Below are 19,182 nucleotides of genomic sequence, written 5' to 3' on the forward strand. Positions count from 1 at the left end.
TAGGTTAGGATTTATTTTACAGGTAAATTTGTTATTATTTTAACTAGGTAACTATTAAATAGTTCTTAACTATTTAATAGCTATTGTACCTGGTTAAAATAAATACAAAGTTACCTGTAAAATAAATATTAATCCTAAAATAGCTATAATATAATTATAATTTATATTGTAGCTATATTAGGATTTATTTTACAGGTAAGTATTTAGCTTTAAATAGAAATAAGTTATTTAATAAGAGTTAATTTATTTAGTTAGATTTAAATTATATTTAATTTAGGGGGGTGTTAGTGTTAGGGTTAGACTTAGCTTTAGGGGTTAATCCATTTATTAGAATAGCGGTGAGCTCCGATCGGAAGATTAGGGGTTAATAATTGAAGTTAGGTGTCGGCGATGTTAGGGAGGGCAGATTAGGGGTTAATACTATTTATGATAGGGTTAGTGAGGCGGATTAGGGGTTAATAACTTTATTATAGTAGCGCTCAGGTCCGCTCGGCAGATTAGGGGTTAATAAGTGTAGGCAGGTGTCGGCGACGTTGTGGGGGGCAGGTTAGGGGTTAATAAATATAATATAGGGGTCGGCGGTGTTAGGGGTAGCAGATTAGGGGTACATAGGGATAACGTAGGTGGCGGCGGTTTACGGAGCGGCAGATTAGGGGTTTAAAAAAATATGCAGGGGTCAGCGATAGCGGGGGCGGCAGATTAGGGGTTAATAAGTGTAAGGTTAGGGGTGTTTAGACTCTGGGTACATGTTAGAGTGTTAGGTGCAGACGTAGGAAGTGTTTCCCCATAGGAAACAATGGGGCTGCGTTAGGAGCTGAACGCTGCTTTTTTGCAGGTGTTAGTTTTTTTTTCAGCTCAAACAGCCCCATTGTTTCCTATGGGGGAATCGTGCACGAGCACGTTTTTGAGGCCGGCCGCGTCCGTAAGCAACTCTGGTATCGAGAGTTGTATTTGCGGTAAAAATGCTCTACGCTCCTTTTTTGGAGCCTAACGCAGCATTTGTTTGAACTCTCGATACCAGAGTTAATTTTATGGTGCGGCCAGAAAAAAGCCCGCGGAGCGTTAACAGCCCTTTTACCGCCGAACTCCAAATCTAGGCCTATAAAAATAAACCTTACATTAATGTGTGAAGTATCAGCATGACCCTATACATCATCCACAGCAGGTAAAATCAGTGGATATAGGAGGCGCTATAGAGCCGTAGGATATATAGATATAAATAAATGTAAAATTCACTGTATCGTGACCAGTTAAAACATTCAAACAATTAAAAATCCAAAAATCCCAATGAACCTTAAGGGATACGTTAAAATACTATTTATGTGCAAAATCTGTGATAAAAAATCGGTGATAATTAAAAATAAAGGAAAATATCTACGTATATATATATATATATATATATAAAAACAATTTATCCAAGTGAAAAATCAAAGTGAAATAAATGCAGTATCAAAGTGCAATCAATGATCAAGTGACAATAATTAGTAAAACACAGATGTGATATTTAATAAGTCAATGCATAAAAGGTTGACACAAACAATCCATATAACAATCAATCATACATAAAGTAAAGTAATACCGGTTAAACATACACACTATACATAACCCCTCAGATTCCCCAAATCAAATGGGGCTGGCGGAGAACACCTATAATGACTGTGTTCTAATCTTGGTGTTAGTAGTTCAAGGGGATCCCCCAAAGAAGATGGTCCGGAATGACAATGTAGGTTTAATTATTGTAAATCCAAAGATATAAATGTTAATGTTTCTGAATGGTGCCGTTATATCCCCACTTATATTTGTTCACAAATAAAAGCCCACGATGGTATAGAGCTCCTTCCTTAATGTTCTCTTAGTTAAAGGCAATCAAGTATTTATAACTTAGCCGGGAGGCTCTCCTACCTTCTTACAAGTGTCTGCCAGCGATCTCCTTACCTGGCCCGACACTCCGGCTGCTCCTTTAGATGTCTGCTCAGCGAAAATCCCGTGAGTGACGTCACCCGGTTCCGGATCCTAGGTGACCACTTGCGCAAGTGTTTGTTTCCACAGGATGTCCTCTGTACGCCAGGGTACAGAGAGTTCACTTCAGCTTCGGTCCTCCAAATAATCGCAAACAGTAGCAGGTAAGTCCTCTACGCGTTTCAACCCCTTCTGGGTCTTTTTCAAGATGCTACTTCCTGCAACCTTTGCCCTTTTCCTGCAACCTTTTGTCACGTGCTCACCGAAGTGGGAGGGGCTAAGGTGTCTTGGGCAGGAAATAGTTACCTGCGGAAAGGTGTTGTAGCAATAGCGAATCACCTGTGCAGAGAGTGGATTTAAGGGCAAAGGTTGCAGGAAGTAGCATCTTGAAAAAGACCCAGAAGGGGTTGAAACGCGTAGAGGACTTACCTGCTACTGTTTGCGATTATTTGGAGGACCGAAGCTGAAGTGAACTCTCTGTACCCTGGCGTACAGAGGACATCCTGTGGAAACAAACACTTGCGCAAGTGGTCACCTAGGATCCGGAACCGGGTGACGTCACTCACAGGATTTTCGCTGAGCAGACATCTAAAGGAGCAGCCGGAGTGTCGGGCCAGGTAAGATCGCTGGCAGACACTTGTAAGAAGGTAGGAGAGCCTCCCGGCTAAGTTATAAATACTTGATTGCCTTTAACTAAGAGAACATTAAGGAAGGAGCTCTATACCATTGTGGGCTTTTATTTGTGACCAAATAAGACTGGGGATATAACGGCACCATTCAGAAACATTAACATTTATATCTTTGGATTTACAATAATTAAACCTACATTGTCATTCCGGACCATCTTCTTTGGGGGATCCCCTTGAACTACTAACACCAAGATTAGAACACAGTCATTATAGGTGTTCTCCGCCAACCCCATTTGATTTTGGGAATCTGAGGGGTTATGTATAGTATGTTTAACCGGTATTACTTTACTTTATTTTATGTATGATTGATTGTTATATGGATTGTTTGTGTCAACCTTTTATGCATTGACTTATTAAATATCACATCTGTGTTTTACTAATTATTGTCACTTGATCATTGATTGCACTTTGATACTGCATTTATTTCACTTTGATTTTTCACTTGGATAAATTGTTTTTATATATATATATATATGTAGATATTTTCCTTTATTTTTAATTATCACCGATTTTTTATCACAGATTTTGCACATAAATAGTATTTTAACGTATCCCTTAAGGGTCATTGGGATTTTTAATTTTTTGAATGTTTTAACTGGTCACGATACAGTAAATTTTACATTTATTTATATCTATATATCCTACGGCTCTATAGCGCCTCCTATATCCACTGATTTTACATTCTTAATTCTCTATTGTCTAGGGAGGAGACAATAACCTTTAGTGAGGCTAAGTAGGTTTTTGGTCTAGCGCTATACCCTATCCGTATCTGTCTTATATATCATCCACAGCAGCACATGTCACTTCTTTGCTAGGAACAAGTTCCCTCTCACCTTGCACTAGACAATGCTGCATGGGAAGGGGTGTGTGTGCACTCACTTATTCTTCCCACTAACACCTTTCTACAAAGCACTGTTCCCCTAACAAACTTCAGTTAGTTGATCTTAGGGCCACAGCAGAAAGAGCAGGGCTAAAGGGACCAGCAGACTGGATGCTGTCTGTCCAAGGCTGCATGGATACAGTGTGAGATGAGTCACACAGCCTCAAGACTGAAGAGAGCAGTGTATGCAGCTGCACAGATGCTCAAATCCTCATGTTCTTGCCGCTCCAGCTTTCTGCTGCATGCACCTACAGTCAGTCCTACCCAGAAACAATCCCCACAACCAGAGCAGTTACCTGGTAACAGTGGTAACCCCAGTAGGACCTTTTATGATGCAGTGGGAATGGCTGGATGCCGAGTTAGGGCTTTGCATTCAGTGCTGCACAGTGCACATCTAAAATAGCACATGGCAATAGCTTGGCATGTCACATGACACTGGCACGGTCTGGCACAGTTTTAAAAAAAAAAAATATATATATATATATATATATAAGCAGAGTACTTTTGACTGTGACAGTATTAGGACAGAATGTGTGTGTTCCCCATGTCAAATCAGCAGTCTGGTATGAACCATTAAAAAAAAAAAAAAAATTTTTTTTTTTTGGACTCTTGGGCCCCTCATCAGAAACTGGGCCCAGAGCAGCTGCCCCTTTTGCCCTGTGTTAAAGACGGTCCTGGTCTGATAGCTCCAAAACAGTGTCTGATAGCTTGACTTGGATTTTTCAACTGTCTGATAACTTGACTCCAGTATATATAACCCAGTCCAAAATCTAAGTGTGGAACACAAAGTTACATATTATTATTATTTTTTCCAAGCCCGGGATCTGTGCTTTTAGGCACTATGATAACGAACATACACGTCTCCGTTTTTTAATGTTACTTTCTGCATTTATCACAGACTTTTTACCAAAGTATACTCAGCCTCCCACTAGGATAGGAGGCTCTGCACGCCGTGAACTCGGAGTTTGCCAAGCCACTGATACCTGCAACTGAGCGGTTTGTTGCGAGCCCCATCCGCGTACTATCTACCGATGCGGGTTTAAACTTCACGTATAACGGTAGCTTTCTAAGCTACTGCTCGCATTACACAAATTGTCAGTGCGCCGCTCCGTCCGAACAAAAATTGATTAGTTTACAGCCACGAGAGGCTGCTTGACTGTTATTGGCTAAGATGCGTCACATGACTTCGTTATCGAGGTCCATCCTCTATGAGGAAGTGTTGGTAGTGCAGCGAGCGTGTATTGTGTAGATTGTTATTACCTTTCTGTTTATTGGGATCCAGTTTCCCTGTTATTGGTGTTCCGGGATTGTCAGTAACTGCCTTAGTATTGTACATCGGCCTTAGCCCGTCACCTGTTTGTCATGTTCCATCTGGAAGCCACTGATGGCAGCGGATCTACCCCACTGACCACTGGTGAAACTGCTATAGGAAGAGGACCCTTCTTGGGTGTAAGTACTATAGTGAATATTTACAGCCTTATCATTCACATGCTCGAAAACAGCAAAGGTTTCAGTGTAACTAATTTGACATCTGCAAAAAAATAAATGATGCCTTTTAAATGTTTTATGTTTTTTGACTAAAGAACTTGTCATTCCAGTACAGTTACTGCATTGTAAGACAGGGTATCAGTTTAATAATTGATGTCTCCCTATGTTTTGGGCAGTGTTTAAACAATGGCAATTTTAATTGAATGACAAAATGATAAAGCCTATTGTAGTTCATTCACCTTGTGCCAAGTTTGCGATAATAAAGCTATAGGGAGAGAAATACAAGCGCACAGAACACGCCACTCCCACTAAGTTACAGTTAAAATGCAAAATAAATAAATACATTACTGCTTTGCCCAATTTAAGTGAAATGCATTTTTATCAATGTATGCAGAATTATAAATTCACTAAACTTTTTAAGAAAGCAGTTAAGGTTAAAATATTTTCGTTAAAACATGAAATAGTTTGTACTACTTTTCATTTCCAAAACAAGTTACTCAACAATAAAGCCCAGAGCAAAATGTTACTGCAGATATGAATAAAGTTGCTTTTAAATATATAATCTATAGGATAAACCAGAATCACTGTTGCTAATGAGAAGTAAAAAATCATTTTCTTCTCAGTCTGGGAGGGGTGTCCAGGCTCCCTCAAGCCAGCAGGGTGTTTTTCTTTTTGGTTGCTGTCAGAGGTAGACTGGGCTGGGGGACAGGGGGGCAATTGCAGCCAGGCCTCCATAGGTGATGGAATTGGGGCTGTTGCAGGCAGTTTATTTTTTTTAGGCATGCCCATTGAATGTGCCTGGACTGCACAGTAAATCTTCATATAGGGGCATTACAATACATTTTATAATATCCACAATTCAATCAGCTTTTTACTTTAGCTTTCATTAGTGCCCACCGTGATCAAAAAGTGTATATAAACATACATATATTTGTACACCATACTGGCTGCACTCATAACGGCCCTGCTCGTTGTCAAAGCTGTGCCTACCCAGCCCAGTGACAATTTACTATGAACCTCTGCAGTTTTTTGCCACCTATAGCCCCCCAGAAGCTCTGGGTTCCTATCACTGTAGGCTGTCCAGCATGCGTATTGCAGAAAGAGCCACATGATAACCAAGGAACTTCTATCAATGAAGAGTAGGAGAAAGGAATCTGGAATTCCATAAAACTAAACAGCCTTACTTAGTATTTGTGTTTTGCTTCAACTGTTTTTTTCTTCTTCTTGTAATATAAATATAACAATTCTAGGTAAGTATACCCCAGCCACTGGGTTGTACACGTCCCCTGGGCCAAAAATTCCCAGTCCTGGTTGCTGAAGGGGGGTACAGGCAAGGGGAAGGCAACAGCCCGCTGCACTGGAGTTGTCATGCTTTTTTCCCTTGTGCGTTTGCAGTACTTATGTTCCAGTCATCACAGTAGTGTATACAGTATAAATGTATACAGTGGATCACATATGCAGGGAAGTCGGGCACTCACCCTATAACCACTAACTGGAAAAGGCTGTTGCCACCCAGTTGGCACCGTCTACAGCAATTAAAAAAACAAAGCAAAAAAACGTTGGGCTTGGGGAGGCTGTAGGAGCCATCTGGGACTTTGATTAGAAGGTATTTTTCTCATTCACAGTGGTGATTCTGCTTGTCTGATGAAGCTAGATTAACTATTTAAAAGCAACTTTATCTTTTTTTTTTTAAAATTTACTATCCCTTTTAAATACAGTAAACACCTTAAGATTTTTAAATAAAATGTTTTCATGTAATTTACAGTATCTTACAAAAGTGAGTACACCCCCCACATTTTTGTAACTATTTTATTATATCTTTTCATATGACAACACTGAAGAAATTACACTTTGCTACAATGTAAAGTAGTGAGTGTACAGCCTGTATAACAGTGTAAATTTGCTTTCCCCTCAAAATAACTCAACACACAGCCGTTGATGTCTAAACCGTTGGCAACAAAATTGAGTACACACATAAGTGGAAATGTCCAAATTGGGCCCAAAGTGTCAATATTTTGTGTGGCCACCATTATTTTACAGTACTGCCTTAACCCTCTTGGGCATGGAGTTCACCAGAGCTTCACAGGTTGCCACTAGAGTCCTCTTCCACTCCTCCATGACGACATCACATCACGGAACTGGTGGATGTTACCTTGCGCTTCCCCACATTCCGTTTGAGCATGCCCCACAGATGCTCAATAGGGTTTAGGTCTGGAGACATGTTTGACCAGTCCATCACCTTTACCCTCGGCTTTTTTAGCTAGGCAGTGGTCGTCTTCGAGGTGTTGGAATACTGCCCTGCGGCCCAGTCTCCGAAGGGTGGGGATCATTCAGTATGTCACAGTACATGTTGACATTCATGGTTCCCTCAATGAACTGTAGCTCCCCAGTGCCGACAGCACTCCTGCAGGCCCAGACCATGACACTCCCACCACAATGCTTGACTGTAGGCAAGACACACTTGTCTTTGTACTCCTCATCTGGTTGCCGCCACACACGCTTGACACCACCTGATCCAAATAAGTTTATCTTGGCCTCATTGGACCACAGGACATGGTTCCAGTAATCCATGTCCTTAGTCTGCTTGTCTTCAGCAAACTGTTTGCGGGCTTTCTTTTGAATCATCTTTAGAAGAGACTTCCATTTGGGATGACAGCCATGCAGACCAGTTTGATGCAGTGTTCGGCGTTTGGTCTGAGCACTGACAGGCTGACCCCTCACCACTTCAACCTCTGCAGCAATGCTGGCAGCACTCATATGTCTATTTTCCAAAGACAACCTCTGGATATGATGCTGAGCACGTGTACTCAACTTCTTTGGTTGACCATGGCAAGGCCTGTTCTGAGTGGAACCTGTCCTGTGAAACCGCTGTATCATCTTTCCCACCGTGCTGCAGCTCAGTTTCAGGGTCTTGGCAATCTTCTTATAGCCTAGGCCATCTTTATGTAGAGCAACAATTCTTTTTTTTCAGATCCTCAGAGAGTTCTTTGCCATGAGGTGCCATGTTGAACTTCCAGAGTGACCAGTATGAGAGAGTGTGAGAGCGATAACACCAAATTTAACACACCTGCTCCCCATTCACACCTGAGACCTTGTAACAATAACCAGTCACATGACACCAGGGAGGGAAAATGGCTAATTGGGCCCAATTTGGACATTTCCACTTAGGGGTGCACCCACTTTTGTTGCCAACGGTTTAGACATTAATGGCTGTGTGAGTTATTTTGAGGGGACAGCTACTTTACACTGTTATACAGGCTGTACACTCACTACTTTACATTGTGGCAAATTGTCATTTCTTCAGTGTTGTCACATGAAAAGATATAATACAATATTTACAAAAATGTGAGGGGTGTACTCACTTATGTGAGATACTGTAACTCTGAAAAGTGAGCAATTTCTATCTCTCAGAACATGAAAAGCACCCTGATGACTTCTCAAGGCTAACCCTACTACATATCATTCATTAACTGGCTTTAACTGATATCAACTACAAAACTGAGTACTTTACACTGTACCAACTTTTACAGTGGCTAGCCATGTTGTCTGAAGACTAAAGCCGAGATTGACTCCTCAAAATAAGGCAAATGGTGTGGTGGATTTAAGTATTGAAAAATAATTGCAGTAAAATTTGTTTCTAAAACGTTAAAGGGACTTGAAACCCCAAAAAATTATTTTATGATTCAGATAGAGGGACATAAAGAGCACTAACTTAAGGATATACCTGGGAAGGAGACTATTTTACAGGGTAATACTAAAACAACCTTTATTAGTGCAAATAAAATGGGAGAAAAATTATATAATTTATAAATAAAATCCAAAATAGATATAGAATCTAAACAGTATGAATGGTCAAATATCAATAATTACAGATTAACAATCCAAGAGGCATCAGAGATACAGTCATGGAGCAATTCACATCGATTGTCCCATTCTGTGAGTTCCACCAAAAATACTATATACCTAAAGAGGACACAGCCAGGGGTAGGCAAGGTGTCCGTACACAGACACTGGTGTCCGTGACTGGCCCTTGCAGTGTCCACCACCTGTTTTACGGAGGGGAGGGAGGAGTAGGACAGATAAATGCTGGTCCTCACTCCTCCTTGACCCAAGCGGCGCCATGCTTAGTTGCAGGAAAGTGAAGGAAGAAGCAAGCTACCTGCAGTCAGCTAACCGTGAGCCATGACCCATCCCAATTCCTTGATCTGTGCGACAGCGTGGTGCTGGTGTCTGCGTGTAGAAGACCACTGCCTACTCTGACAAACCTTACGCAACCAAGTAAGTAACCAACCATGATGATCATGCAATTAACATCAAGGTGGATGGGTTTGGTCAGGAGTTACAGGCTCTCAATATAACAAAAAAAAAAAAGGTAATACCACAAGCAGTCTTTATATAAATGTTATTTTAAACTTGTTTGATTAGATTACTAATTTTTACTTGTGGAACTAGACCAGGGGTGTCCAACGTGCAGCCCATTTGAAAGAAAAGTGTCGCTCTCCTGACTCATAGAAACATAGAATATGTCGGCAGATAGGAACCATTCGGCCTATCTAGTCTGGCCAATTTTCTGAATACTTTCATTAGTTCCTGGACTTATCTTATATCTAGCATAACCTTATGCCTATCCCATGCATGTTTAAACTACTTCACTGTCTCTACCACTTCTGTTTGATGGCTATTCCACCATGTTTCCACTACCCTCTCTGTAAAGAGAGTGTTTTTTGATGTTTTTAATTTGAAATGTACCTTGGTGTCCTTCACCAACGTCTGTACTTTTGGAAAATGTCCGCCACAGCCTTGGTCCGTGCCTATCCCTGGACACAGCCCCCTAAACAATTAACTTTGATATAGTAGTGCTCACACAATTATTAAAACTGGTTGGGTCTGTGTATCCACATACTGAAAAAAGAATCTCTGATACCAAAGTACTCTAATCAAAAATCGTATAAGCATGCTGAAAAGATTCAATAAATACGCCTGATGCGCATTTTGCCGTTAGGCTTTCTCAAAGGCTGTATGTAGGATTGGATTAACTCTCATTTATATTGATTAGTAAGTGGGTTGATATTTTTTTTTTTTTATTCAACAAAAAGGCATAATTATACAAAGATGCGAGAAATATAACAATTTCATAGGAAGGTTCTCAAATTCAGTTCAATAATCAATAATACCTTAATTACAGGCATAATGTAAAAGATAACACATTGTTCCGTTATGCTAACAAGAAAGACAAAAAGGAAAAAACAAAAGAAACATAAATCCTCTAAGTGTAGATTTATAATTCCTTCCAGTAATATAACTTCAGTCCTTATGGAAAGGTAACATATATACCAATTTGTTGGGATTTTAACTATTATAAGAAAAAACAAAAACAAACAAAAAAATCAAAACAAAAAACGAACAACACCTATTCTCTCTCAGTCCTCGCCTTCCTCGAGCCTATCCCACCCTACACATATGCTTCCATTCCACCGGATACCAATCCGTAGCAAAAACCGCAGAGATAAATTCTGACAATTTTCTCAGAGGATGAAGAATTTGGAATTGGCATTCTGACGGGAAGGATATAAGAACCTTATCCCATTTATTAAAAAATGTTTTCACTTTATTCTCAGAGATAGATAGAGCGTTGTATTGCTCTACCACTATTTGTAGTCTAATTTCTTTTAAAAAGAGATTGAAACTGGGGCTATGCATGTCCTTCCAAGATCTAAGGATAAGCTGTCTCGCAATGAGAATAGCTGAATTAATCAGATAACTGTTTTTAAAATTTATCAAATAAGAAAAAAACATGATATTGATTTAATGTACTCCAAACAATATAAAGAAATTTGCAAAATAATAGGCAAACATTTCAAACTTTTGTCAGCTTACGATGGTTTGATTGATGTGGTTGAACAAGGGATCAGGTTTGCATACAGGAAGAACAGGACGATTGGTAATAAGGTAGCACCCACGAATATTGGGTCTGCTAATCCCAACATTTCGTCTTGGCTCAGTTGTGTGGGGGTATTTAGATGCCACCACCGTACCTGTGTGGCATGCGAGAGGGTTTGTGTAGGAGATACTTTTAGTTCAACAGTAACAGGCAACAGATTTGGCATCAAATTCTGCTTGAACTGCAGACAAACATTTATAATCTACCTGATCACTTGCGATGTGTGTTCCCTTCAGTACATGGGACTCTCAACAAGGGAAGCCAGAACACGCATTAAGGAACATATGTCCGATTTCAGGGTTGGTACCAAGACCACTCCCCTGGTGAGGCATTTTGTTGATAATCACTAAAAATCGTTGGGGTCCTTCACATGGACCATCATTGACAAGGTCCCTCTTAAAAGGGGACAGGGTGATAGAACACAAAAGCTGGGGGAGAGAGGCCTCAACTCTGAGTTTTACCTTATTCATTTCTGGACAACCTAGGACCCTATTGGGGTACTCTAGTGGTTGAGAGGAGCGTATATGTAGTACTTGGTATTTCCTCATTTTCATCATTCTTTATTTCTATTTTTTATTTCTATTTTCAATTTTTATTTCTAATTTTTGCTACCTTTTAGTTTTTTGTTTCCTTGTTTCTTTATTTGCAATATCACTTTTTTAGTGATTCCTATTGAGGGTTTATTCTCCTCTTTTTGACCGTGTAACTCTGTTTATTTTCCCTAGTTAGAATTGTTACTTTGGGCCTTCTTTTTTGCTAACATTGATTTTGAAGGATTATTCAGGTCCCTTCCACTGTCCAGTCCAGGGCCACAAGGCTCTTTATGTGCTGGGTGTACCTTTTAAGGCGCCAGCATTTACTCCTCTCAACTGTCCCTTTAATTATATACGTTTGATTTTTTGCGGAGGGGAGTTGCAATAGCCTTGTTGTTCTTTATGTCTAGAGTGAGGGCCAGCCTTTATTCATTTATTTATTTGCATATTAATATCTACGGACTATTTCCTATCGGCTAGATTTAGAGTTTTGTCGGTAACCACCCGCGTAGCTAACGCTGGCTTTTTTCTGGCCGCACCTTTAAAATAACTCTGGTATTGAGAGTCCACAGAATGGCTGCGTTAGGCTCCAAAAAAGGAGCGTAGAGCATATTTAACGCAACTTCAACTCTCGATAACAGAGTTGCTTACGGAAGCGGCCAGCTTCAAAAACGTGCTCGTGCACGATTCCCCCATAGGAAACAATGGGGCTGTTTGAGCTGAAAAAAAACCTGCAAAACAGCCGCGTTCAGCTCCTAACGCAGCCCCATTGTTTCCTATGGGGAAACACTTCCTACGTCTGCACCTAACACTCTAACATGTACCCCGAGTCTAAAGACCCCTAACCTTACACTTATTAACCCCTAATCTGCCGCCCCCACTATCGATGACCCCTGCATATTATTATTAACCCCTAATCTGCCGCTCCGTAAACCGCTGCTACTTACATTATCCCTATGTACCCCTGATCTGCTGTCCCTAACACCGCCGACCCCTATATTATATTTATTAACCCCTAATCTGCCCTCCACAACGTCGCCTCCACCTGCCTACACTTATTAACCCCTAATCTGCCGACCGGACCGCACCGCCATTATAATAAAGTTATTAACCCCTAATCCGCCTCACTAACCCTATAATAAGTAGTATTAACCCCTAATCTGCCCTCCCTAACATCGCCGACACCGAACTTCAAACATTTACCCCTAATCTGCCGACTGGAGCTCACCGCTATTCTAATAAATGTATTAACCCCTAAAGCTAAGTCTAACACTAACACCCCCCTAAATTAAATATAATTTTAATCTAACGAAATTAATTAACTCTTATTAAATAAATTATTCCTATTTAAAGCTAAATACTTACCTGTAAAATAAATCCTAATATAGCTACAATATAAATTATAATTATATTATAGCTATTTTAGGATTTATATTTATTTTACAGGTAACTTTGTATTTATTTTAACCAGGTACAATAGCTATTAAATAGTTAAGAACTATTTAATAGCTAAAATAGTTAAAATAATTACAAATTTACCTGTAAAATAAATCCTAACCTAAGTTACAATTAAACCTAACACTACACTATCAATAAATAAATTAAATAAAATACCTATAATTATCTACAATTAAACCTAACACTACACTATCAATAAATAAATTAAATACAATTCCTACAAATAAATACAATTAAATAAACTAACTAAAGTACAAAAAATAAAAAAGAACTAAGTTACAAAAAATAAAAAAATATTTACAAACATTAGAAAAATATTACAACAATTTTAAACTAATTACACCTACTCTAAGCCCCCTAATAAAATAACAAAGCCCCCCAAAATAAAAAAAATGCCCTACCCTATTCTAAATTACAAAAGTTCAAAGCTCTTTTACCTTACCAGCCCTGAACAGGGCCCTTTGCGGGGCATGCCCCAAGAAATTCAGCTCTTTTGCCTGTAAAAAACACATACAATACCCCCCCCCAACATTACAACCCACCACCCACATACCCCTAATCTAACCCAAACCCCCCTTAAATAAACCTAACACTAAGCCCCTGAAGATCTTCCTACCTTGTCTTCACCTCACCGGGTATCACACCGATCCGTCCTGGCTCCGATATCTTCATCCAACCCAAGAGGGGGCTAGACATCCATCATCCGACGGCTGAAGAAGTCCAGAAGAGGGTCCAAAGTCTTCATCCTATCCGGGAAGAAGAGTAGATCCGGACCTGCAACCATCTTCTTCCAAGCGGCATCTTCTCTCTTCATCCAATGAGGACCGGCTCCATCTTGAAGACCTCCATCGCGGATCCATCCTTCTTCTCCGACGACTTCCCGACGAATGACGGTTCCTTTAAGGGACGTCATCCAAGATGGCGTCCCTTGAATTCCGATTGGCTGATAGGATTCTATCAGCCAATCGGAATTAAGGTAGGAAAATTCTGATTGGCTGATGGAATCAGCCAATCAGAATCTAGTTCAATCCAATTGGTTGATCCGATTCTTTTAAGGGCTGGTAAGCTAATAGAGCTGTTAACTTTTGTATTTTAGAATAGGGTAGGGACTTTTGTTTATTTTGGGGGCTTTATTATTTTATTAGGGGGCTTAGAATAGGTGTAATTAACTTAAAAATCTTGTAATCTTTTTTTACTTTTTGTAATTTAGTGGGTTTTTTTTGTAATTTAGTTTAGTTTATTTAATTGTGTTTTAGTTTAGATATTTGTAGTTTATTTAATTTATTGATAGTGTAGGTTAGGATTTATTTTACAGGTAAATTGGTAATTATTTTAACTAGGTAGCTATTAAATAGTTATTAACTATTTAATAGCTATTGTACCTAGTTAAAATAAATACCAAGTTAACTGTAAAATAAATATAAACCCTAAAATAGCTACAAGTTTTTAATAAGTATTTAAATTCTTATTAAAATAAATGTAATTAATATTAATATTATTAAGTAAAATATTCCTATTTAAATCTAGTTAGGGATGTTAGAGTTAGATAGGGTTATTATACTTAATATATATATATATATATATATATATATATAATATAATAACGATATTAACTATATTAACCCTAATATAATTAGGGTTAATATAGTTAATATATATAACATAATAACTATATTAGCTATATTAACCCTAATATAATTAGGGTTAATATAGTTAATATAGCTGGCGGCGGTGTAGGGGGATTAGATTAGGGGTTAATGTATTTAATATAGCTGGCGGCGGTATAGGGGGATTAAATTAGGGGTTAATAATTTTAATATAGCTGGCGGCAGGGTAGGGGGATTAAATTAGGGGTTAATAATTTTAATATAGCTGGCGGCGGTGTAAGGGGCTCACATTATGGGGTAGTTAATGTAGATGGCGGCGGGGTAGGAGCTCAAATTAGGGGGTAATAAAGATAATGTAGGTGGCGACGGGGTCCGGGAGTGGCGGTTTAGGGGTTAATACATTTTTTATTGTTAAGATAGTGAGGGGGATAGTGGATAGAGGGTTAGACGTGTCAGGCTATGTTTGGGAGGCGTGTTAGACAGTATGGGAGATTTATTAATTTAGTCAGGTTTTGTAGGCGCCGGCAGTTTTTAAAGTGCCGTAAGTCACTGGCGACTCCAGAAATTTGTACTTACGCAGATTTCTGGACATTGCTGGTTTATCAGATTTACGGCACTTTAGCATCTGACGGCGCCGTATATAGGATAGCTCGAGTTGCGAGCTGAAACTATGGGCAGCGGGGGTTCCCTCGCTTGCGCCGCAAACTACGATCTTTATTGGATCGCGCTCTAGATGTTTTGACTGTGTGCATGGCATTATGAAATCTGAAGACTACCAAATAATTCTGTGATGCAATGTAGGGCCCAGTGTCAGATAGTTGGGTCTCCGTCAGAGGTCATGGGTTTTACAGCAGGACAATGACCCAAAGCACACGTCAAAAAGCACCCAGAAATGGTTTAAGACAAAATGCTGGAGAGTACTGAACTTGCCAGCAATGAGTCCAGGTCTCAATCCCATAGAGCATCTGTGGAGAGATCTGGAAACAGCAGTTGTGAAAAGGAACCCTTCCAATCTGAGAGACCTGGAGCAGTTGGCGAAAGATGAGTGGTCTAAAAGTCCAGTAGATAGGTGTAAAAAACTCATTGATGGTTACAGGAAGCGATTGATTTCTGTTATTTTTTAAAGGGATGTGCTACCAAATATTAAATTGAGGGTGCCAATAAATGTTTTTGTGTGTCATACCAATAGAAACAAAAGAAATAAAAACGAGATAGCCTAAACATTTGTAATTGCAACTATATATATATATATATATATATATATATATATATATATATATATATATATATATATATATATATATATATATTATAATAAAGAACCACACTCACTGTCATTCAAAAAGGGGAAAAAATCATTTTATGTGTGACGTTTCAGGGACCTCTTCCACTTTTTGAATTCCAGTGAGTGTGGTTATTTATTGTACTATTGTTAATTGTGGGACCGAACCCTGGGGCCCCATTACATATGCGGCGACACCGGTTTTTGCACGGTTTTGGTATCCTATATACAGCGCCGCATGTAAATGCGGCACGTATATTTCACCTGTCGCCCGCAATTTTTACTCCCATAGGCTAACATGGGACCGCGTCGCAAATCGGTATCCAATATCCAGCGCAAGGACTTACGTGGCGAAAATGGAGAAATCTTACTCCATTTTTACCTCACCATAAAAGGCAGCCGTAGCAGGCCTTGCACTGAGTATGGGAGCACCGTTGCTAATGGAAGTACAGTATATTGCTGATATGTTTAACCTTTAAAGCATGTAGTTTATCCATTATTATGTCCATTTAAACCGAGGTCAGGTTCAGTTCTCAGGGACTGAGGCTTGGGCACTTATATTTTGTATAAGGAAGTGCCAACTCCGTTATTATGTGTCCTATTTTGATTTAATCAGCTATGTTCTGTTTATGGCCCAAATCTGCTACTTTCTAATCACACTTTTATATTGTTTTTAAATTAACAATTTGAAAAAGTGAAGCTTTTGTTTGTTCCTGAGGAAAAGCATATTTTTTTATTTTTAAATGCTGTCTATTGCAGGTCTTTCAACTATTGTTGACTGTTACATTATTTACCACAGTCCGTAGCTTCTGTTTGTTGCTTTTTCATTTCCTACCTAAAACTAAAATAAAGAAATAAAGAAATATGCTACCTCAGTCATATTGTTTTTTTCTCATTATTCCATCCTCACCCAGGATAAATAGATTAGTTTGACAAGCGCTATCTGTCATACATCTACACAATGCTGACTCCAATATATATATATTTTCATTAGTATTTTTCTTTCTGTACTCAACAGGCTTGCTGGTTTATAACTGAGTTAATGGGGAGCAGCAGATGCCTATTAAAATTATGTTTAAAGGGACACTAAACCCAATTTTTTTCTTTCATGATTCAGATAGAGCAATTTTTCTTCCTTCTCTTGCTATCTTTATTTAAAAAGCAGAATTGTAAAGCTTAGGAGCCAGCCCATTTTTGGTTGAGAACCTGGGTTACGCTTGCTTTTTGGTGGCTTAAATGTAGCCACTTTGTAAGTTTTACATTCATGGTTTTTAAATAAAGATAGCAAGAGAAGGAAGAAAATGTGATAATAGGAGTAAATTAGAAAGTTGCTTAAAATTGCTCTATCTGAATTCTGAAAGAAAAAAAGTTGGGTTTAGTATCCTTTTAAGCAAATATTGCACATAGTTTTATTGTTAAAACATAAATTTATGGATTTAGCAAAAAGAATGGTTAGAATACTTCTCAGCATGAGTCCCAACATACTGGACTCTCTCTCTTAAAGGGACAGAAAACACCTTTTAATTACAAAACGTTTGTTGCCTTGCTATAGAATAACATATCAGAAAGTCTAAGCATTTTAAAAACAAGTTAACTTCTTGTTTGCTGCCAAACACCATCCACCACTTGCCTTATTTTGAGCAGCCATACTGCTAATATAAAGTGCATTTTTTGAAGTGGTTATCAGTTAAAGCCGATTAGGGAAAGTTATGTAGCAGGGTTATTGTCAGGCTACAAATATAAAATTAACGATGGAACACAATTCACAGATCTTAATTTATTAATAATTGTTTTGTTTCACTATTGTAAAGGAATATCACTATGGCTTAGTGATATTCTCACCTAATAGTGATAGTTTAGTGGTTTATTTTGCCACACCCCAGATTATGCAGTTAGGGTTAAGCAAACTTGAATAGGATTTGTAGAAATTGCTCTCAATATTAAGTTAGCTTTAGTTCTTAAGTTGCAGGTGTAGCAATGGTTCTATTAACTCTCAGAGTCTTATGCAGTGTAACACATAAATATTTAACTAGTAACCAGGTTCTGTTAACAGTTATACATATGCTCATGCAGTATTGCTATTTTATTTGCAGAGATTACTTGTACCTTGTCTTGTGTTGCACTTGTAGTGTGGCAGAGCTGTAATGAATGCACAGCCTGTTCTGTGGAAGTTCCAGTTTCACTGTGGAAGCTGTGTTGTTTATTAATCTGCAGTCAGGATGTTTCAATAAGGGTTAAAGCCAGATTTTCAGTGACAAGTTCTGTGGTAACTCTCCTTTAAATACAAACTACACAGTAAAAGTTCTCCAAGTAACAAAGCATTAGAACACATAGAATAATACTTGCAGTTTGGTTCAGGCAGTTCATTCAATTGATTGCATGTCAGCTCCTAAGTTAATGAACACTGCAGTTGTTTGGATGAATTCCAGTTAAAGTTGAACAAAGTATCAAAAAGTTCCTGTGAGGAAAAAAGTTCAGAAAACAAGTTATTCAAAGTAGTTAGGCTCAGGTAAATAGGGTAGCCTTGTACTCCAAATTACTAAGCAAAGAGAATTGATTTGGCGTGGTTTTTAAAGGCAAGCTGCAAGTTTGTTGCTTGAAGGATTCCGCTGGGTCCTAGAAGGAGCTAGGTTCCTGACATGACCCCCCACTCAGGGCAACGGTCCCACAGTTGCCGGTCTGGGACGATTTGGATTTCTGCGATGGAAGAGAGTGACCAGCCGTTGAGCTCTAAGATTGGTTGCAGGTTCCCATGTGTCGTCATCAGCTGAATAATTTTTCCAGCGTACCAGATATTGTAATTCACCTCTATGGAACCTGGAATCCAGCAGGGAATGCACTTCATATTCGTCTGGATCCAGTGCCTGAGGAGGTGGTGGAAGAATGAGTTGAGAGTGACGAGTGGCTCTGTATGGTTTCAATAGTGACACATGAAATGTGGGGTGGACCTTAATACTATCAGGTAATTTAAGAGTCATTGCGTTTTCATTGACAATTCTAACTATAGGGAATGGTCCTATGAACAGACCCGAGAGTTTCTTACTCGGTATCTGTAATTTCATGTTTTTGGTGGATAGCCAAACGAGATCACCTATGGCGTATGTAGGTGGTGGTCTTCTCTTGAGGTCGTAATAATGCTTTTGAGTGAGCTGAGCATTTTTTATGTTCTCCTCAATAAAGCGGAAATTGTCTTGTAAGGAATCATGTAGATCATCGATTAAGGGTGAATTTAAGGTGTCTGTTGCAATGAAAGATATTGTTGGATGGTAGGCATAATTTGCATAAAATGGTGTAGATTTTGTAGATGAGTTTACAGCATTGTTATAGGCAAATTCAGCCATGGAG

General features: G+C 38.9%; 1 protein-coding gene across 3 annotated transcripts in view; it reads left to right on the top strand.

Annotated features, from left to right (window-relative positions):
• The first annotated feature begins 4,718 nt into the window (after positions 1 to 4,718).
• Positions 4,719 to 19,182, top strand: part of APLF (aprataxin and PNKP like factor) — a 1,047,939-nt gene continuing 1,033,475 nt past the window's right edge. For 2 of the 3 annotated variants that reach the window (XM_053712114.1, XM_053712115.1), the window contains exon 1: positions 4,719 to 4,977. In XM_053712114.1, coding sequence (XP_053568089.1) covers positions 4,891 to 4,977 — 87 coding nt within the window. In that variant the 5' untranslated portion in view covers positions 4,719 to 4,890. The remainder of the gene's footprint in view (positions 4,978 to 19,182) is intronic. The other variant, XM_053712116.1, reaches the window with a different exon arrangement.

This window comes from Bombina bombina, chromosome 4, assembly GCF_027579735.1.
Source record: "Bombina bombina isolate aBomBom1 chromosome 4, aBomBom1.pri, whole genome shotgun sequence".
In the NCBI taxonomy this organism is placed as follows: Eukaryota; Metazoa; Chordata; class Amphibia; order Anura; family Bombinatoridae; genus Bombina; species Bombina bombina.